Source organism: Argiope bruennichi, chromosome X2 (genome assembly GCF_947563725.1).
Source record: "Argiope bruennichi chromosome X2, qqArgBrue1.1, whole genome shotgun sequence".
In the NCBI taxonomy this organism is placed as follows: Eukaryota; Metazoa; Arthropoda; class Arachnida; order Araneae; family Araneidae; genus Argiope; species Argiope bruennichi.
The window spans coordinates 95,196,642-95,219,890 of record NC_079163.1 but is presented as its reverse complement, the minus strand read 5'-3'; the positions used below and the strand labels follow the sequence as shown (position 1 = coordinate 95,219,890).

The 23,249-nt window shown below is 28.8% G+C and overlaps 1 protein-coding gene across 8 annotated transcripts in view; it reads right to left on the bottom strand.

Annotated features, from left to right (window-relative positions):
* Window positions 1–23,249, bottom strand: part of LOC129960611 (protein TMEPAI-like) — a 137,507-nt gene that overhangs the window by 5,113 nt on the left and 109,145 nt on the right. For 5 of the 8 annotated variants that reach the window (XM_056074141.1, XM_056074143.1, XM_056074145.1 and 2 more), the window contains one exon: window positions 6,514–6,710. In XM_056074141.1, coding sequence (XP_055930116.1) covers window positions 6,514–6,710 — 197 coding nt within the window. Of the gene's footprint in view, window positions 1–6,513; window positions 6,711–13,680; window positions 13,825–13,880; window positions 14,107–23,249 lie in introns of those variants that run through there. The other 3 variants (XM_056074140.1, XM_056074142.1, XM_056074147.1) reach the window with 3 other exon arrangements.

Genomic DNA, 23,249 nt, shown 5'->3' with positions numbered 1-23,249 from the left:
ATTAGGCAGTATAATTTTGGTCCCAATAGGCATATATATCCTAGAGTTCAGACATCATTCCCTACAGGGAAATAAATCTTATTTTTACATGGGGTATTTATTGTAAAACATAATGAACCAGAACATGGCCAAATATATTTGACAAAGTGTTATTATTTATTTTATAGTTAAGCATTTAAAGCTTTATACATTACTAATATTAAATAATTGATAGAATGTATACTTTTTTACAAATTTGGCAATTTAGCTAATAAATTGACATGACAATGCACCCTCCCCTCCTATCGACCCTAGACAGATTCCTCATAAAAATTTTATTACTTGGCAATAGCAATGCATCAGATACACTATTTTAGAGTTAAAATTTCCACATCAAATATTCTACCCCTTAAATCCAGAGAAAGAAAGCCCAGCAGAATCAAAGGTCAATAAAGTTGAACCACAATGTTTCCTATCAGTTGTTATGCATCACGTAGAAACCTTACTGCACAACTTAAGATAGTAGAAAAAATTAATACTGTACATCCATCAACGGTAAAAAATATTGAATTACAAAAGACAACTCTTAAATAGTTTCTTTTGGTTAAGGTGGGTCATAAAATAAAATAAAACATCCCAAAGCAAACCCATATGTATACATATTCGAAACTCTAGAAAAACTATCCTTCTTTTCGCAAAATTGTATCTCAAGTTTTCCAGATAAGCATATTTGATTTAATAGTGAAAGTCTAATATATATTAGACATATAATAAATTTATATGCATTATTAAAATAATTTTCAAACCACTTGAATTCAAACTTTATTTTAACTTCTTAGTTAATTTATACTTAAATTCAAAGTTGCAAACAATTTTATGTTGATTTCCGAGTCATGTAGACTTTTAGTCTTCCCGAGCCCCTAGGAAGTAAAGAGCTGCAATTTCAATGATCTGGCATTAGTCAGTAGTAGCATTCGCATGACAAGCCTCTTTCCAAAGTATAAAAAAATGGGATATGCTGCAAAAACAATCTTGATCTTTCATATTTGCTTTTTTGTGCTTTGCAGGTGATATGTGTACTATGCTGTTTTGGTCATGGAGTGAGGGATCACTTTACTACTTAAAACATTAAATTACTTTTATTAGTTCAAATGGTTATTGAACTGATAAAAGGGATAGTCAACCATCTAACTCTCCGACCCGCCCGAAGGCACACGGATTTAAACCTTAAATCATAAAACTGAATGACCGGACCGCCGCAACAGCAACATTGGCGGGAACTGTGGTTGAGTCCTAAGGGCCGTCACCGGCCACGGTACAACCCTCCCCGAAGGAAGTACGTCCCGTCATCGATGGGAGGAGCCAGATCCCCCACCTATTATTGGGTTTTACTACTATTTTTTTTATTTCATCAAGATATCTTCGCACCTCCAAACCTTTACAGCAATTAAATATTAATAATTATTCTATCTCATTTTAATAAGTGAAAAGTAGTAATTATATCAATAATTCATGAAAAAATTGCAGCCAAAAATTATGCTATTTTATACTTATTTAAACATTAAAAGATACGCCCATCTAGATTATCTGTTATCTTGTTACAATCTTATCCAATATTATTAACTGACAAAAGTAGTAAAAAATCTCATGCATATTGGCAAGGAGCTAAAGAAATTAAAATATAAAAATATTCTAGCACACTTTAGATGTAAATAAATAGTTACATGAAAAATTTGTTTCCTTGCAGTGCGATCTTCTCTATCCAAACTGTTCAAGAACAATCATTATGAAACTAATTACTAAAATCAGTTTGAAGTCAAATAGTGCTCCACTAACAAAAAAGCCAAATACAAAATAAAAATAACGTTGAAAGAAAATATTAGCAATAACCACCTAATGAAGAAAGAATATTATGAATCAGCGAACCTCAGCTCATTAACTTTTACTACAATCCAGCAAAAAACAAAGTAAATAAAATGTGAAGTTTATGATCCCATAACTAATATTACGATTGCATATTAAGAGTTAATTTTCCAAACTGATATATTTTTGCAAGAAAAAATATCTCTAATTTGATTTCAGAAACAGCAGGAAATTTACAGATTATAATATTTTAAGCCTTAAACAGGGAATAACTATTTAAAATTAAAAATGGCTAAATTATTTTTGAGAATAAATATATAGCATCATCATCTAATTTATCCAATTAAATTAAGTATAGCCTTATAATGAACCCATTCTATTATAATATTCTACTCTTTCAGCAAGTCTTCCAACCAATAATAGGAGGCGAATTATTGAAAAGTCAATCGTACTTCAAAACTTCAATCACAACTGATACAACAGCTATATATTTAAATAATTCTCATCCATAGAAATTTAAGTATAAAGACATTTCTTGCTAGATTACTTTATCAGATAGTTACATGTAAGGCTCATAATATCCGTTTTGTTACATATTTAATAGACACATAGCAGCATTTAAATGATACACGATTTCAAAATTATTTTTTTATTTTTTTGCCACAAGCTATTAATCATTTAATTCCTTGAACTCGGCAAATTTAAAGAAAATTCATAGCTAGCAATTAGAGAGTTTCATGTTAGTATGCACTAAGTATGTATATTAGTATACCTGATCTTATTCCAACTTTTATTTGTGATTTGCATAACAACAACAGAGATCAAACTACAAACCAAGGATATCACTGCAGAAGCCATATTATCAATGTTATTGTTTGCCAACGGATTCTAAACCCTCCGCGGTTTTGCGCATGCCTTAGGATGGGTTTAATTCCGAGAGAAGATGAAAGGTGAAGATGTTTACACCCAAATATAAAGTAAATTACGGAAATGCGCGCATCCTTCCGCGTCTCACAACTTAGTGAGATAGAATTGTTGAAAAGCGGTCGTCTCAGAATACTGAAACGAACAGTAGCCATAATTTGTATCAGAATGTTCATCTTTTTTAATACTTATGCTTCAGAAACTGAATGATAAAATATTTAGATTCTCCTGCCTTCATATAATCTCATTTTAAACAAAGATTTTTTTTAGCAATAACGAATACAGCTTTATATTATATATATATATTGCTCATTTAATTTTTACATATTATGTAGCATTTTTTTTTAATATTTAAAAATTAGCAATTTGACGACGATATGAAAATTGGACCAATTTCAAGGGCTTTTAAAACAAGCTCCATGGGCTTTGCATCAAGTGCTGCGAAGGAGTTAACAATACCTTAGTCCTTTTAAGCATTCAGATTAATAAATTATGTCACTATTGGGGTATCATGCAATGCATAAAAATACTGAACATTAATTTCAGAAATCAAATTTCAGAAACTATATTTTTTTTATTGCCAATATACTATATACCTAATTTATGAAAGTTCTGATACTTTAACAACAGAATCTGTGACTCTCTACAGATAAAATATTTATGCATCAGTGGAATGATCTATTTACTGCTTTAAAAGAAAAAGGGAAATATCTGAGAGAAATCGAAGAAAATAGCCGATTTCAATTAGGAATGTATAAATAATGCTTTTATAAGGTAGGATTGCTTTCATTCGAAAATAAGAGTAATTTAGTTAAATCAATGCTCAGATCTCAAATTTCTAAGTTAAAAAAGCCCAGATTATATTATTTATAAAATGTAAGCAATGCCATTTTTTTAATAGACTCAACTAATTCAATTTCAAGATCTTCTACTTGAAGAGATTTATACTAAGACACTATACATTAATTTGCTTGGGAAGACATTTATATTTATCTTCATTAAAGTGTCATTTTTAAGTAGTTGCATAACTGGATAAGAGTATGTAACAAACCACGAAAATTTATGTTAACATATAATTTTTCCAAACACTGTTTATGCATTTAATTGGTTAATCTTCTTAAGGCTGAATTATTTCATAATTGATTTTATTTTGGTATCAAATATAAAAGTAGCTTTGCTGACAAGTTAAAAGATAATTATTGAAACCCTTAATGGAACACAGCAGCAGGGAAGAAGATGAAAAGCAGCAAATTAAATGAATTTGTAAAACTGAATCTCTTTATGCTATGATTGATTGTTTGGTATTATAGCACAGCAAACATAATTTTCTTAAATAATTGCATACCGGAGAAAATTTTCAATAAATACGGGCGATTATAATTTAAGAGGCTCTACTTAAGACTTATGTAGAGTTCTAGTAAGCATTTTATTAAAACTTAGTATATATGTGGGCAATGAGAAAAACAAATCTGATAAAATATATAATTCAAGCTTTGAACACCAGATAAAAAAGAGTGCGTAAAGTACAACCCTCCCCCAAAAAAACTATATTTAATTGCATAATTAATTCAATGTGTATTCTGTTTATGTCAATCATATGTTAAATTGCAGTTTAAAGTGTTTCTTGATATTATTCCTGTTTTTAATTCAAGAGAATCCATATGCTTCCTCCATAGACATGATCTTTCAGGAATCCCCAAAAACCAGAAATCACAAGGATTCAAGTCTGGACAATAAGGAGACCAAGTAATCAGAAAATGTCTCAAAATTACCTGATCATGTCCAAAGTGGGCACAAAGTACTTCCTTCACTTGTTGGATAATATGGGGTGTTATAACATCTTGCATGAAGATAATAGTCCCTAAACATTTGCGCTCTTCTAAAATTAACACATAATAATGTAAACAGAATGCAGAGTCTGTTCAAGCACTTTAAGACATGCTGTGCACTATATGCAAATGTTCTGAGCATTCACTGCTTCATCTAAGGCAAAATGTTCCAAGGCCATGCATTATTAACGCCTATTCTGGTCAGAAACCAGTAGGCAAAATCAATGCATCATATTGGGTATTAAGGTTGCAGCTTTTGCATGTGAACCTTGTAAAGATACTTCTAAAAATGAATTTAAAAGGGATAACAGAACTTTTTTTTTACATGTCAATGGTCGAGCACTCAAATATTGGGAACCCAGATACTCTTTCAACAGTAACTTCTTCCATATTTTCATTTGAAATCCATTTCCATCCTCTTCCTTATGTTTCCACACACTCATAAAATTAAGTAATAATCTTTTTAAATCCATCTTTCAAATTAGGTTCTTTTTGCAAGCCTTTCACATATCAATACTCTTGCAGTACTGCTAAACCATTACTGTAGTTCAGATAAAACAACTTCACCAGCAAAGATCGATTTTTCTTCTTTACAGATGGCGAAGAATGGCAGTGACTGCTGGCATTTTTAAATGTTCCTAATTTGTTTAAAGACCTCTCTGAGCTGCATGAAAAAATGCCATTAGAGGATTTTTCATCACCATATTAAGCATAGTAACGTAATTGCCAAATTTACCAAAATGGCACAAGCAAGCCTAAAGAGCGGAGAGGAAAAGAATAATACAATGCAATGAGAAGCAATATAAGGTACAATATACCAGAAAACGAAGGAACTGGACATTCCATTATTAAATGACATAGAACTTTAAAACACAGAAAATTTTATTTATTAAATGTGACAATTTATCAGGTGAAAGGGAAGAAAGCAATTTTAGGATCAAGTCAGAAATGAATACTTAGAAGGCATTGAATATTTTAGAGGGTGCTAACTGTTCTTTCCTTCTCAAGAAGAACGAGAGGCTACTTCCCCTAGTTTTAAATTAGAAGCTCCAGATTTGCAGTTCGTAAATATAAGCACATCAAATATTAAAATATTTTATGACGCAATTAAATTATTATGATGATCAACAGTTTAAAAAATGTTAGCTTTAATATCTTCAAGAACATGACAGAAACCTTTAAGATTAAGAAACTTAAATCTAAATGATGAAATTTCTTACTTCTTGAAATAATTATGCACACCATTAAGGTTATAGAAATAATTCTCCTTGTAAATATTTGCATTATAAGATCGGAATTACAATGGATTACAGAATAAATTACAAATAATAGATAAGTAAGGCAACTTTTCCTCTAAATCTTGACTTGCAATATGTGAACGTGGTAATTATGCCAAAATTCAACATCAAAAAATTAGTCATAATTCTTAAAAGCATACGAAGAAAATGCACAGAACAAATTTAGACCCAACCAACAAACCATTATCATGAAAAAGGTATCTAACATTTTGGGTAATGACAGTAAAAACATTAAGTAACTAATTGAAAAATTAAGAATAACTTTTCGGTTATTCATTCAACAAGAGAAAACGCAAGGAACAAATGGCAAAGGATTGAAAAATCAAGTTTTAAGGTTCTACAAAGATCTGAAAAAGTAAATGCTCTATTTAAAGCTTAAACAATCCAAGAACAATGAAATCAGAATAATTAAACCCCCTTTTTCTTTTTCCCAAAAAGTTCTCTAGCAAAATGTTTGGCCACTAATGAAACAAAGCTGTATTTTTATTTTTAAAACTGTCTGATGTCATTTATTTTAAGTACTGAATGTAATCGCTCTCAAGTACGATTTTTTTTGGGGGGGAAGAGGGGTAAAAATGCTACATTATTAATAATAGTTTCAAATGTGGTCAGTTACTAACCGATGCTGTAGTTGGTGTTAATGAGTATGTATACTGTGGTTGCTGCGGACAAGGTTGTTGCCTGGCTGATGGTTGCTGTCTGTTACGCTGATCACTCCAAGACCTTGCTCCCATCTTGTAATGACTAAGGACGCATGTAATGATTCCCACAGCAAATAGTACTGTTATCACAATAATAAATATCTGTACAGCAGACACTGAAAAAGGGAGAAAATAGCTATTTAGAATGGCTAATAATGATTATGGGACATTTCCACTATATTATTTTAAAATATTTCAACATTTTTGGAAAAAGGTTGAATTGTGAGATTTTTGACAGTTTAATTAGTATGTATCTTAGTTTAAAGAATTAAAATACCTGAAAGCTATTTATGGATCATTAAAAAGTTAATCAAAAAGTTTCTCTTAAGTGATTAAGGAAATGAATACAAAATGTGAAAAGATAACAATTATTAATTTTTTCTATTAGCTTGCATGGATAAATTATGTTTTTAGTTAAACATATTGTCAGAAGAATTAAATCATAAAAAACTGCCAAGAATACATAAATCTGCCTCTTTGTTATTAATTTGCACAGATCATGTAGAATTTTATAGTCGATCGAAAACTGACCTGTTAAAACTATCTTAATAATAAATTTTCAATGAACAAAAAGCTAAAATATATGTAAAACAAAAGTCCCATATTCCCAAACTAGCAAACATTTTCCATAATTCTTTCACTAAATGAAGACTTGTTGTATACTGTATGCCTCCTGTTTTTTCTAAAATAATTTAGAAAAACATAATAAGTTGGTATATTAGCAAACATGACTTGAATGACCACAAAGAATTTTCAATTATCTTTACTATTAAACAATAAGCAGCAACAGAAACATTCTTTTAGAATAAATTGTAGATGTGCCTTAAATATTTCAGGAATCCATACAGATTTAATTATTACATTAGTTATATCAATTTAATAATTACATTAGTTATATCAAACATTTCAGGCTGATACTTTAAAATCTTATTCCGAAATTTTATTGTACTGTTTAAATACATGATAGCCATGTTTAAAATAAAGGAAAGCAAGGCACAATATTTTTAATATTTAGCTGTATGTCAAGATATGCTGTGATATAAGTTCTTAAATCAACCTTTGATATCTAATATAATAAAATTAAAAAGAGTAAAATTTATTTGTGGCATTTTAATGTTTTTGGTAATATTATAACATTGTATCCTGTTGGTGGGAATAGAGTTATACCATAATAGTTATGGTTATCACAAAGGATGACTTTAATTAAAATTCATCTTATTTGAAATATGTAAATATCTTATGATTCCTCAAGTAGGGCTTAAAATAAAAAATCCCATTTGATAAGTTAATGTATAATTGAATAGCTTTAAATATGGGGGGGGGGGGATATCGACTGTAGCTGGAACAACAATATTGTAGCTTTCATATGTTCTTCAGACATAAAACATATATATATATTTTTGTATATATTTTTTTTTCATACATATTTAAATATCAAAAACAAAATATCAGCAAATAGTCATAAAAGAAAACTGCTTCTAATGTGGAGATATACTATAAACATCTCATAAAAAGATATACAAACTTATACAGAAGAAAAAATTTTGGAAAAATTAACCATTTTATTAATGTTATCAAATTATATATGCACAGTGTGGCCCACTTCATTCTGTAATAAGTACCTCATTAGTGTGTATATATATATATATATATATATATATATATATATAAAAGACTACTTAATGTGAATTCAAATAATCCACTTTCACTCAACAGAACTTAATAACAATTAGCTTTACTACTAAAATATTATTTGTCATAAAATAAACATTGCTCCTAAATCGAGAGGATTTCATTGCCAACAAAAATTTTACTCTTAACATCTAAAAATAGAAATCTATAAAAATATAAGTAATAAAGCACATTCTTCCAAAACACAAGAAATTCTGGAAAACATAATGACCTTCAAAAATTTAAATTAGAGCTAGTGATGCACCACAATAAAACAAAATTCATAGTAACACTATGTCCCATGCAACTTCTCCTATTTGTATTTAAGATCTCAATTACAAAGACTACAATAATTTCATGTATACATTATTAAAGGAATGGAGGATTGATTTAAAATTTGAGAGAAATTAAGTTAACATTCTCACTGCCAACGCCAAATTTGATATTTCCAGGTCATTTAGTAAAATAAGTATATTAAGTAAAAAAGAGGAACATGGAGTTTGACTTTTATTTAATGAAGATTTTAAAATTAAAAAAAAATAACCAATTGTTACACGAATGTAAGCAGCAGCAGATTGATATACGCAGTCTACAGAGTTTTTCAGAGAATAATTATGATGCAGCAAGTAAAAAGAAAATATGTTGAACAATTTTTGTAGACTAAATTATAAAATGGGGAAGGGGTGGGGGTAAAGCTGCAAAAATTATGAATGTAAAATTCAATTAAATATTAAAAATGAGAAGAAGCAAACAGCCAAAGAAATATATATTTTTTTTGTATCAAAGTGTACATCATATTTTAGTGAATTACCTTTCTCTATTTAAGCTTTTATAGTAATTTGATAATGCAAAATTAATCTACAATTTAACTTTTGACCCTGGGAGAAGAAAAATATGCACATACATAATATTATTAATAAATTGATTCTTCATGATCTAAAATATGCATATAAAACAGTACTACATTTGCCCCCAGAACATTCTTTACAAATGAGCTCTATATTTTAATTACAGCCTCTTATATATAATTCTACTTGTTAAATAATTATAAATGGTCCTGTCTTTGGGATCATCTCATACAAGCAATAGCATCATAGCCTAGACATTAAAAATTTTTCAATATAGTTTCCCTGTTATCTAATACTCTTAAGTATAGTTAAATAAATGTATCAAATGCAAATGAAGTTACTACCAATAATTATTACCATAATTAGATATTCATATTTTCCCAAAATTAAAATCTTAAAATAAAATGTATTTCCCATATCATAATAAAATAGGACCTCTAATTTTATTATTAATTTTGATAATACCATTAGACTGAAAAATCAAACCATCTGTTAAAATGTTATTTTTATCTCATAAATACATTCAACTCAAATATTCTTTAGCCTAATATTTCCAACAATAAGCTAAAAAGTAAAAAGTTTAAGCTAAAAAGTTTGTATTTAAGTATTTATGCTTCAGGAAGGTATAGTCCTCCTTAAATAAAATTACCATAGAAAATATATCTTCTACAGTATCCAGATATTTCTTTTTATATAAATGAAAAATAATTATCTTTCTCATAAAGATATTAATAATTTCACCTTCATAAAGATATTAAAACAATACCATTATAAACTTCTAAAGATTTATTTCAGTCAACTGCATGTACTTAACAAAATTATAAATTGAATGCAGATTTTCCTTATTTTATGAGAGGGAAAATCCTAAATACTTATCTTCATGTTCCAAGTAATAAACTACTAACATGCACTACAATAACCTTATACTTACAAACAATTTTAAAACCAAGAGAGAATAACAATTCTACCATATAATTTACTCCTATGATTATGGAAAAGAGATGGAAATGGTAGAATTTAATAACAAAATTTTACTTGCAATAATTCAATTTCTCACCTTTTTTGTGAAAACATTTTGGAAAGCAAGAGTATTATTTAAATGATACAATAATAAACATTTTTCATCCTATGAATATTCTTAGAATCCAAAAAGATTACTTAAAACTTTCATTAAAAGAGTCCAGAGTATATAACCAATTTTTGAATGAATATTTCAAAAGGTTAACAGACTCACAAAATGGATGAAATTAACACAGAATATCAACTCTTCCCTCCCAAAATATTTATTATGAAAGAGAAATAAAATTAAATAATGATTGAATCATTTTATTTTATATAAAAATTAGAAAATATCAACTTTTTGTGTACAACTGACAGATAAAAAATTGTTTATGTAACAATTATTGAAAAAAATAAAGTTAAAAAATGAAAGATGCAGGAATTTAACTCTTGTATAATAAAGTTATTTTTTATTTATTAATAACCAGTATAAAGCAGAAAAATTTCTCACTATTTAGCAGTTTTTTTAATGTTTAAGTAAAAATTGTAATTTGCAGATACAATGGCCAATTTACTAATACTAAATAGCATATAAAAATTTTCATGCATCTGGGAAAATATACAAGAATTTTTATTAAAAAAAATCCCTAATTTTAAAAGCTGATGCCAAAATTTTTAAAATAAAGAAAAACCTAAAAAAATATGAAAAAACCAGTACATAAGATTCATAAAATTGATTATTAAAGTTTAAACACTCTCAAATTAAAAAAGAAAGAAAAATCCCAAGATTTTAGATTATTTTATTTATACATAATATATTAAAACAATCCTGAATTTATACTAAATTCTATGATAAAGATCTAATTTTAGTACAACAAAATATGTCTCTTTTGGAAACAATTCAACATGTATAAAAGAAAAAGGCTAAACAATTTCAATTTCGTATTTGCTAATGGCATGACAAAAGAAATTATCACTAGTCTAACCTAAGTTTAAAAAACTACAACTACAAAAATGAATGCATACACTAAATTTTATAACTAATATGTTTAAAAAAATAATTCACTTACAATCATTAATTTTTAATTCTTATAACATAGCTACTATAGAACAGCAAGCTACTCCTGTTAGATTATGAATTGTAGTTTATTTGTATTAGATGCAAACTAAGCATGTTGTATGGAATTTTTTTATAATCTACAATGTTGAGAGATTACTTTTATATAATATATAATAATTTGAATATTAATGTAAAAGATGAAATCCTTGGATAATGAAATAAAAAATAGACGTACACAAATATAAAATAAAAATCAGCATATACATTTCTCTCTAATGTAATTCTTAGAACTACCAACATATACTCTCTTTTTTTTATAGAAATACAAAGCTAAGTGAAAATAAAATTTGTATTTTAATGTACAGGGGTTCAAAAAGGTCACAGAACACATACTACTTGTTTCAAAAGTGTCTTGATCCCTCCCCCCCCCTCACTCAAGAATTAAAAATAATGCCAAATATAAATAATTTTTTCCCATAAAGCAATTCCTATACTTTTAAGAAGTTTTAAAATATCAAGAACCATGAAATGAAGTAAAAGAGGCTGCTCTATTTTTAAATAAAGGTAAAATACCCAATAATTGTTAGTTTATATGGATACCAATAATTTAAAGAAAAAGTAATCAACCATAATTGGATAATAGACTTTTCAGTATTATTTGAATTAGTGCAATAAGAATTATTCCATGAAAGCATTATATATTTAAATAAATAGGACTGGATTCTTTGATTGAGTAATCTACTGTCAATAAATGTGTAGTTTATTTTTGAAGAAATACAAAACATTTTAAGCTCTGATAACCAATTAAAATGAATAATAAATATATTATGAAGAATCACTAAATTGCAGATGTAATTAAATTATATGGTTTTAACTATTTGTAAAAGAGCATGTAATGGATTTATGAGCATGGCAGTGAATGATTTAAATATAATTTCAAAAGGAGACCTGAGGCAAGTACTGAAAAAAGAAAAATAAAAGTCTTAAGAACAAACTATGGCACACTAAGAAATCAAACCAATATCTAACGAAATTTAAAAAAATAAAATATTTTTCTGTCTGACTGAAATTTGGAAGATTCTTAACTATTACTTTTTATCATGTATTCAAAATATCAGATTCATAGCAGCTATGCATCAAATTTAAAGTTCTAATTTCTTTTATATATATATATATATATATATATATTAGAATTTAGATTGAATCTGCATGGAGAAGAAATTTCAAGTTACACAAGAATAGCTGGATTTTAATTATTAAAAAAGAAAATCATTCAGTTATGATATCTTAAATAAGAATTTATATTTGTAATTAAAAAAAATTAATACAGTGTCACAGAATTTTAGTTCTTATAAACATGCCTTGTACAGATAACAGAATTCATTTGTGGCTATGTATTTTGCATTATAAATTTTAATAAAAATAGGATAGCAAAAAGCAGCATGTTTATTAAAATGTTTCATTCCTTATAAATAATGAAATTATTTGAATTTAACAAATTATTGCCACAAAATAAAAAACAGCATACATCTGAATTATAAAACTGAAGGAAATTAAATAACTCAGTTTTCAATTCTTGAAATTAAATGCAGTATACAAATAATCCTTAAAAAATTATACTGAATAAAATAAACTGAAACAACTGACTTTTTTTACTTAGTCAAATTAAATTGCATAAGTAACAGTGAATTTCTAATACATTAATTGCAATAGTAATTGTTTAATATCATGAAAAATGGATCATTATAAGCATTTGCTTTTAATTTCTTCTAAGAAACTGCAATCGAAAATTGCAGCATCCATAATATTTTCAAAAGAATGTTTAGATATAAATGGAACCCTTCAATGGAATTGTTTACGAATTTTTAATCAATAATAGAAAGTAAATATAAATACGTTCATTGATTAAGAAATTTAGAAAAAGACAAAAACTAGCAAAGAAACAAAATACTGGAATGTAGGTTCACCTTTTTTTTTTTTTTTAAATTAAAAGTTTAAAAAGAATGAGAAGTTTTCAATAGCATGCACAAGATGATTATACAGCAAAGTAAACATGCACAAATGCGACAGAAAACTAACAAAATGTAAAAATATTCATAAACGAGGAAATGTCCAAATATAACTTATTTTAATTTCATATATGCAACACACAAACAAAAAAAAAATCATGCAAGAAAATTTACTTCACATGAGGGGAAGGGGATAAATATTATCAACACAACAAAAAACGACTGAAATCCATAACATTTTTTGATATTTTTTTAAAAGCTGACGGAACACGAAATATAATTTTATACCTTTAAGGCATGAACTACTTCGAAGAAAAAATAAACAAGGAAAAAAACAGGATTAACTTCTTCAATTTTTTTTCGTATTGATGCACATTCAAATCAAACAAATTTATTCTAGTCTTAAGAAAGCAAATTTCAAGCGGATTTTCCTTCTCTGTATGATCCCCCCAAATTCTTTTGAATGTAATGCACACAAATATTTTTTGCGACACCACACCTTTTAAACGATGAGATATATCTGCAAACAAATCCTTTATTCTCATTTTGCCGGTGCCCTTGATTCGACCAGAAACACTTCCAATCCATTGTGCTGGTCAGATGGAAATCGTGCTCAGACAGTCGGCTAGCAAAGCACTGCTTTTGGGCGGAACACGCCTTTCTAGTGAGTAATGGACTAATGTGGAAAAGATCGCTTACTGTAGCTCCGTGCGGCGGACACAACCTGCGAATAAAGTCGACCCCTCCTGTAGCCCAGACGGCAGAAAGCTGTTGGCATTGCTGATGGCCATGGCAGCGATAGGTCTGCTTTTCGAGCACCATTACCAGTAGGAGATCTATTTCGAAGATTCCGAGACACACACACACACGTCCAACACAGCTGCGAGACGAAAGGGTGAGACCCTGCCATTGGCCGAGTGCGCAGACTTCCGGTTGTGACGTCACAGAAGGATGCGGTGCGCTACACGAGAGACACCCTCGGTCGGCAGAAGCACTCCTCCGGGGATTCCTGTACCAACGAGAAGACGAAACACGAGGGCCGTTCTGTCACCCCCCAAGTATAATTCCAATAGATATTTTTTCCCTTCCTATTTTATAAGAGTACTTGATTGTTACTTTTAGTTCAGGATTCTCAAAAGGGTAGGTTGTTTCATGATAAAATGGAAACTTAAACTCCATTTCAAAGCATGCGAAATGTTAGTTAAATATGGGTATGTGGTGCTTAAGTATATATTCATTGTGCATTTACTCTTTTGGTGTTATACTTTTTTTGTATGTGCTAGTTTTTAAACGGCGTTATTTAAAAGCAAAATAATTATCGAATGATATCAGTTTTCTAAAAAAAGAAATCAGCTGATATTTTTTAATGACCAGCCATGTGTCTAACTGTCTGGGAGAAAGCTCGTTCAGTTATGAAAAAAAACTGACAAAGAACACATGATAATTTAATATTAATTATAAAAAAAATGTTAATGTCTTCATTTTAAGGGGTTTGATTTTATTCTAGTATCAATGAAGGAAAAAATTTTGGTTTTTCTTCGCAAAAATTACGTTAGGAGAAACAGATTTCAGATTGTCCCATTCTAGAATGTTTGGCGTTCTCTGTTTAACGTAAGATTATATAAAAAATATTTGTTTCGCGTCTCTGCTATAAAAAATTATTTTAATCTTTAGTTAGTAGAACGTTTGTATGTATGTTTTTCACTATGCAGAAATTTAAATAATTTACTTGCTGGTAAAAAGGCTTACAATGTTAGTGCACTTTCTCCTACTTACTGTTTCGGTTAACTCATGATTGAACTCTTTTTCCGACTCGAGATGGAGGGCGGGGGGGAGGAGAAAAAAACGGGAAAGGAGGTGGAGGAAGGGAATGTAAGATTCCAGACAGTCGCACACACACAGACATTTAGGAGAAAGAGTGAACGCCCTACACTATTCATTGTCTGTAGTTCGAAAGACGATGTTCCACATCTAGCACTGTATATCAAGTCATAATCAACCTGATTCGATGCTGATAGATCAGAAGTTATATAACAGAAATACGTTTTCCGGAAGCCAGGTTTTGCAAAAGGATAAAGCTTGTTTAACAAAGCAAAATTGTTTATCAAATATTTTACGTTTTTATTAGAATAACTAATTATTTCATCCACTGATTATTCAATTTTTATTTTTATTCGGCATATTTTTTTGTCTGTTGTGACAATGAGCAAGTCGATAAAATAAGCATTAAAATACTATACAACAGACATTAAACTGACTTACAAAATGTTTTGGTTTATGTCATCATCAGTGAACTGATACATATAAAACTGTTAATATTTCATGTTGGCCCTTTTTTTTTTTTTTTTTTTTTTTTTTTTTACAATACTAAAAGATCTAAATGGGTGAATTCGTAAAAAAGTGGAAAGGTAATACATTGATATAGCAGACGTTGAATTGGGTTTCTGGTTATCATTGAAGTTGACGTCTAATTTAGATTTAGTAAAATATGACTTTTCTTCTAGCGTGAAAGGTCAGGTTTTTTCCCCCATCAAACTAAGAACGCAACGAAGTAAACATTTCAAAATGAATTTATAATGTGTTCATATCCAAGTGACACAAATGTGTAGTAAGCAATTGGTGAGTTCAAAAGTTACATTAAATTTGAGATAAAAATGATTCGTTGAAGTTTCAGTAAGAAACAGAATCGAATCAGTAATACATTTAGGATTTATGATATACACCGGCAATACTTTTTTGTGGTTTAAATAATTTTATTTATAATGTACGTTCGTATATTTAGATCATAATTTAATTACATTTTGATTGAATAAATTTTTTCAGGTTTTGACCACTCTTATAGCCAATTCTGCAATTTGTTATCTTAAGTGCCATTTAATTATTACGATTTGTAATCTTTGTTTGGGGCCACACTAATTTCATCCTATTTTCCCATTCTATGAAACCCCTGCGTAAGCAACTTTTTTTATTCAAAAAAAAAAAATAATGCTATAGTTGGCAAACGCATATTTCATAAATAAAAGATTATACAACACCACAATGTCGAAGAGAATTAAAAAAAAATTAATTTGTAAAAAATGGAAAACGTCAATAAAGAGAGCTTTTTCTTTCTCCTTGAAACAATCCGAAATTCATCTGTAGTTGTTGATTTTTTAAATTTAACAGCCTAGAAGCATGTAGATGAGATCTCAAAGCCTACAAAATTGCTTGATATCATTAAATTTTGAGCGCCAGTTCTAGGTCTGGGAATTCTTGCTATTTTTTACACGACTCGAATTTTGAGCAAAAACTTTTCCAACTCCAAATGCAAGCAAGCACTTGGCAAGAAATTCGAGAAAATATTTTCTTTTCTTTTTCTTTTTAATAAGCCATAACAACGTATATTAAATCAAGATGGTTTGTTGTTTTGCTTATTGGTGCAGAAAAATGTGACAAAGAGTTTTCGTGACCTCGGGATTCGAGTCGCAATTTGGGGTCGCCATCCATATTTTGAAAAACTGAGATCTGTAATGCCCCCCCCCCCGACCACGCTTTCAAATTACGAAATTAACCAGTTACTCTAGCCCAAACTCTGATTACTAGCTCACTCAGATACCAGTTATACATTAATGTAGTTGCTTAACTGTGTGTTATATTTTTACATTAATATGTTTTAATCTCGGTTTTTTTAACGGCAAACTTGAGATTTTTCGGACAAGAAGTGTGATACACCATTGGTGTGAAATGAATTGATTCGAGTTCCAAGTGCTGTTTGGTGGGTGAGAAAGAGCATCTGTACTTCTCGGTTGAAATCCTGAGAAACGGTAAGGAATTTCGGCTGACACTTCGAGTCAAGCACCTTCTTTTTTGGCATCAGCCCATCTCCTCTCTCTCCAACCCAAAATACCAACGTCAAACAGATCTTGCATGCAAATCTTGCTTTATTTTGGTCAACATTCTGACAAAGATTTACAAACCTAGATGTAAAATTCATAACTGATAGAGATGAAAAAAATAAATGAAGATAGAAAAAATAATCGAGCAGATTTTGAATCTCGAACTCGGTAACAAATTCGCCGTCATGGAAAATTAACTCTGATTTCTCTCTCTCTCCCTCATCAACTATTTTCAAGACGTAGTTCAAGATTTGCTAGAGTTCTCCATAATTAATTCGAATAATACGTGAATAAACACGACATGTCTAATTAATTAAAAATCCTTTGTTAGTAATTAAATATTATTTAGACTAGAGTTTTAAAAAATTAGCATTCGTCATCACTTTCCATTCGAAAATAATTTTGCTATTCCAAATTGACATTTCCATAGGAAATATGCTGTTGAAGTATTAACTGTTGATAATAAAAGCTATGTATTTTGTACCAACATTTGATGAATTGTAGAGAATTATCTTAAGGACTTTTTAAAAAAGTAGGACAAAAGTAGGTAATGTACTAAGCGGCCTTAGATGACTCCAGGATCCTTTCATAAAGAAGCCTATATTTCGATGAGTCTTGAGGAGGTTATTTTTTTAAAAATAAAAAGGAGACGAAAATATTTTAATTTTTATTCAAAAAATAAAAAGGTATATGTATTTAAGTTTGGAAAAATTAATTTTGAAATTTTCAATCTATTTCATCTCATATTTCTGAAAAATGCTAACTTAAAACGACTTGAAATTGGTTATAGTATCCCTTAATGGCGTCTATAGCCTTAGCCCTTATCCTGGTTATCATTACTCTGGAATCGCTTTTTTAAATTTAGATCTGTTTGACTACATGCAAAAATTCTCCTGGCCAGACAAATGACCTGAATTGCCTTTTTGAATTTGATTATGAAGAAAAAGAATTTGGAACCATTTTTTTTTTTTTTTTTTTTTTTTTTTTGCAAAATATTTAACAAAATTATTGAGTATACCGTTATTTTTAAAGATCAACACATTGCCTTTGCTTATACAGAAGCGAGAAATTAGATTTTCCACTAAAAAGTCCTTTTTTAAATTAAAAAAAAAAAACCTTTATGTACTTCATTAATCGTATCGCAACGCTGAATAAATTTTTTTCTTTAAGGTACTTATCGGTTGAGAATAATTAGGAGCGAAAAGATAGACCAAAAATTCTCTCTACAATGCAACAATTCCATGTACTATATTCTAGAGAACTATGCTACCAGCATAACAGAGTTTGTCCCAAAAATTTAAAAAATACAGTTGCAAAACGGTTCCTTTTAGATCATAAGAAATGCATAAACATTACTCCAACTTCTAACCTACCGATAGTGAAAATAAGTACTATTTGGTACAAGTTGACAATATATTATACTATTATATAATATTGCTATAATTTAATATGCCAAAACAGTCTTTTTCTTTTGAAGTAATCAATGAAGTGGGAGTTAAATTACTCATCATATATAGTTTTATAAAGTACACTATTACCTTAAAAGTTTTATTAGCGAACTGCTCACGTATTTCTATTTCACTAATCAAATAGTGGCTGTCAACGTATTGACCCTTAATAGTCCAGATACTAATTTACCATTCTTTATATTAAAATTTATAAAAAAACTATTCCAAAATTAGAGAAATTTAAATAATTCTTAAATTTGTATCTTAATTTATCATTACATTTTTTACTCTGAAAGCAATGACTGCTAGTAAAATTGTACTTAATTTAACTACATTTAAAAAAAAATCTTGCTGGAAAGGATATTGGTTAATAGCTATATTCATTTTTATAATTGATAAATATTCACATTTAAAACAATACATTTGATTTAAAAGAAAGCAAGAACAAAAAAATCTGCAACACCAAGATATTAAACAATAAATAATACATGGTAAGAATAATATTCGCAATACTATATAGTGTTAGGGATACTGAATACTATTATGCAATTAATATCAGGGAGTATTTTTATTCTTTTCAACAGAATTGTTATTAGTACCATGCATTTTCTGGGGGGGGGGAAGGGGGGGATCTTGGTAAAAGTTATTGCAGACATAAACGCGTTGTAGATTGAAATAAAAAAAATCAGCTATTTGAAAAGAGAAATTTCTTTATTGACGTCAAAGACATTTGACAAATAATTTCAACATTTCTTTATCAATGATTAAGTACTGGGTTTCATTATCAAATGAATGTCAATTTTCTACGAAAATGCAGCTCATACACAAATGCTAAACAAGCAAGTTTAGAAAAACAGAAAAACGTCGTGATAATTTAGAAATAAATACTTTAAAAATTAAGTCGAAAAACACTAAATAATTTATTTAAATAAACTATAAATTATTTGTTAATTTAATTACAATAATTTATTTATTTAATTTAATAATTCACAATAATTTAAACAAATAATTTGTTTAAACAATTGCTTACGCCGCCTGATGCAAATATAAAATTAGATTGAATTTTAAAATATAGATAAGTTTAATTAAACATTATGCTGTAATTTATCATTTTGGAGTTATGCAATTAAAAACTGCTTTTTTCCCCCTCAATTCATTTCAATATAAAGCATTCATTATATGCAGTTATATGTGCCAACAGTTAGCAAAACATGTTTATAAAACTTACGCTATTATATAATTAATAATCTGATTTTTGTGGCAAAAAAATGTGAGATGAGCATCTATCTAAAAATGAGCATCTATCTACCTTTACTAAAGTTAGTTTATTTTATAAAGCTCATCTATCTACCTTTACTAAAGCTGGTTTATTTTATAAAGCTATGCTTCGCATCTTAAAGAATATATTGAAAGGTTCCATATTTTAAATCGCATTTTACAAACAATCAAGGGATTAAAATGAAATAAATAGCCAAAATGTAACTGCTTGAAAAAAAAAAAAAAAAAAAAAACCGATTTCCGAAAAAGATTTTCAATGGAAAGGGAAATTTTCGCAATGCTTGTGTGTAAACAAAAAGTTAAAAAAAAACCCTTTTCCCCCGCTGTGAAAATATTTTGCACGCGCATGCGTGGTTCTGATGGCCAAGTTCTCCAGGAGCGAGAGTTTCCTGGAATTAATTCTATTCGCTGATATTTAAGGGCAACAGCAATGTTGAACAATTCACTCTCTACTGAATTTAATGAATAAAACTTTCGAGTAAGAAAAGATTTATAGAAAAGGAAGATGAAAGACTAGATTTTGGGCATTTATGAATGAAATCTGAAATTTCATTCATAAATTTCGTATTTCAACTATATATTTGGTTTCGCCGTTGAACTATACATCTTTAATTAGACTTCATCGGATGCATTGAGGCAAAGAACAATTTCTCAAACATCAAGCTCTTTTAAAGTCGACAAAAGCTTGCGTAAACTAGATTAAAAGATTCATCTGTCATAAAGCAATTAAAAATAATCCAATTTTAAATCTTTCCTTTCCTTACTTCAAAAGAAATATTTGTGGATAAATGTTCATGAGAAAATGTCAATGTGAGGCCAATCATATTTTCTCAAATTGTGATTTTCTCACATTTTGAAAATTAGGGAATCATTGACCAAATAGAAGTTTGGATCTAAATGCAATAATAAGTTGAAAATTCGAGTTTGTGTTTTAATTCAAACAAATGTAAGGAAATGTTATATCAAATATGCAGAAATCCAATAATTGGAATAGAAGTGGCGAAACGAATAAATAGTTTCTTGAATTTCTCTTTGTGTACAACACGTGCGTAATTTCAGAAATTTATTTTATTTTATTCATTTTCTAAATGCAGTTTAGGTCTCAGAAAGTTGAAAAGAAAGCTGTCTGACTTAGAGAAGTCCTTGTGTTCATTATTGCCAATATGAAAAATAAAATAAATACTACTACTACTAATAATAATAAATAATAATATGAAAATCGAGCATTAGAAACCGTATTTTTCTTCAAACGATTCTCTTTTAAATATTATATATCTATATCGACTAAGATTTTAGTAATTAATTTAGCACCGAAAAATATTAATTCAGCTATCGAAAATAAGCTTCGATATGCATGTTGGTATCGAATAATTAGAAGCTGAATAGGGGATTGAATTAAAATTCGAATGAACTGACAAGGAATATTTAGCAATACAAAATGGTAAAATATTAAAAAAAAAATCATAGCAAAGATATGAAAAATTTGAAAGAAGAGAAAAAGAACGGTGTAGTAAACAAGGACAGAAACAATCAACTATTGGTAATTGGTGTTCTAAAATATTGCAGCCGGATTTACTACTAATAGGAAACATCTGCATTTGAAAAATGTCCAGAGAAGCTTAATAACTGAACGACAATTTCGTGAAAACTTTTCCTTTGGGAAAAAAAGAGGAACTTTGAAATCGAGAATTTGAAGATTTTTGTGAACGTATTATTTTAAAGCTATTAAATGTTACATGAATTTTTAACATAGAGTCATTTACAAGGTTTATTTGAAATAAAAGACCTTCAGCAAACAAATTTCATAATGTCTGGCCCAGTTTGCTCTCAGAAGCCGAATAGATAATTGCTTCCCTTATCAATTTATAGCACTGTAAATCATATGTATATCTCTAGCATACATATCAGGTAAATCATGTGTATATCTCTAGCATATATACCATTCGAAATATACCAGTACAATAGAATAATTATGGAGTATTTTTCACGATAATAAAGGCGTAATTTTAAGTCTCATTTCTGTTTTTAAATTCTACTTAATGTTCGTACATTACAATTTTCCCTTTTGTGGAATTTTTCAATGTATTAGTTTAAAGTCATCCAAAATAATTGAAAAACGAAAGGAATAAAAATTGAAAAAGGGAGAGTGTATGTGTTTGGGGAGTTGAATAAACTATTGCAAATGAAAGAGAGAAAAAATTATTCCAATCTATTGTTTAAGGAAAATATTTTTCACTTGGAAGTTAGCAAAGAAATTTCTCCGTTATTTTGATTAGAATTTTTGGTGCAGTAAGAAACCAGTAAAACTTAAGAAATTAACTAAATACTTGCTTAAATAAATTTCGTATTACCTATTTCCTCTTTTTATGCTTTTTATTTAGTAATTGATCTTTTAATTCAATTTTAGACTCAACTTGCTGCTTTTATGTAGAAAAACATGCAAATAAGCTCTTCTTGTAAAGTCCACCTGAAATATATTTCCAAGAGTTAGGCCGCGTATTAAGTGCTTTTTCATAAATGCTCATCAGTGGTGTCTTCACTTCAATTTCAGTCTTAAGTGAATTGTCCTGATCAGACGGGCAGTAAAGCAATTAGAATTTTAAACAAAATGGGAAAACTTTAGATCTCATCAAATTTTTGGGTATATTTAAATGATTGTTTCGTTCGTTTGGGTACTCCAAAAGCTTTTATGATTTCAAAGGAACAATAAAATTTATGCATCGAGTTTTCTTCCTTCAAGTAATTTTTGTTATATTCCATCTAGAACACATCCTTTTCACAGAAATGTTTTAAACAGGAAAAGGAATTGAGTAATTACCTGTCTCTTAAAAAACTTTAATGCATTTCTAAAATTATCTAAAGTCAGAAGTCGAATTAATTTTGAAAGTCTCGGTACTCATATATTTCGTAATCATTCGTGGAACGAAATAAAAGCTCCTATTGGAAATTGCTAGACTACTTACTTATGTAAAACATCTCTAAAATTGCCAAATAATTTCGAAATCTTTTTGCTGCCTTGGAATAATTTCCCGTGAAAATTTTTTCGTTCTGAAAAAATGTTTCGAAACACTTGATCTAGCCGCATGACATTGGAGTTGAAAAATAATTTGTAGTTCTACCGTCAGAGCACGCACTTTCTGGATAGCTGACGAAATATTGAGAATTGTTTGACTTCTACTTTCTAGCTACCTGACAGCACAAAATTTGTTATAAACGAAAATATTACTTGAATTGTTTTTGAATTGGATTTGATTGGAGTGGATTGGTTGGAATTTTATGTCGCAAGAATCATAAGGTTAACTATGTTGCGCCAAACAAAAAGTAAAATCATATTAATGTATTAAATTTGAATGGTATACGCCGAGCAATAAGAATCGAAACAATTTGGTTATCCTTCGTCCGAAATAGACATTTTCCATTTGCATCTTTTCATTTTGATTACACATTTTCTTACATTGGTTTGGTAT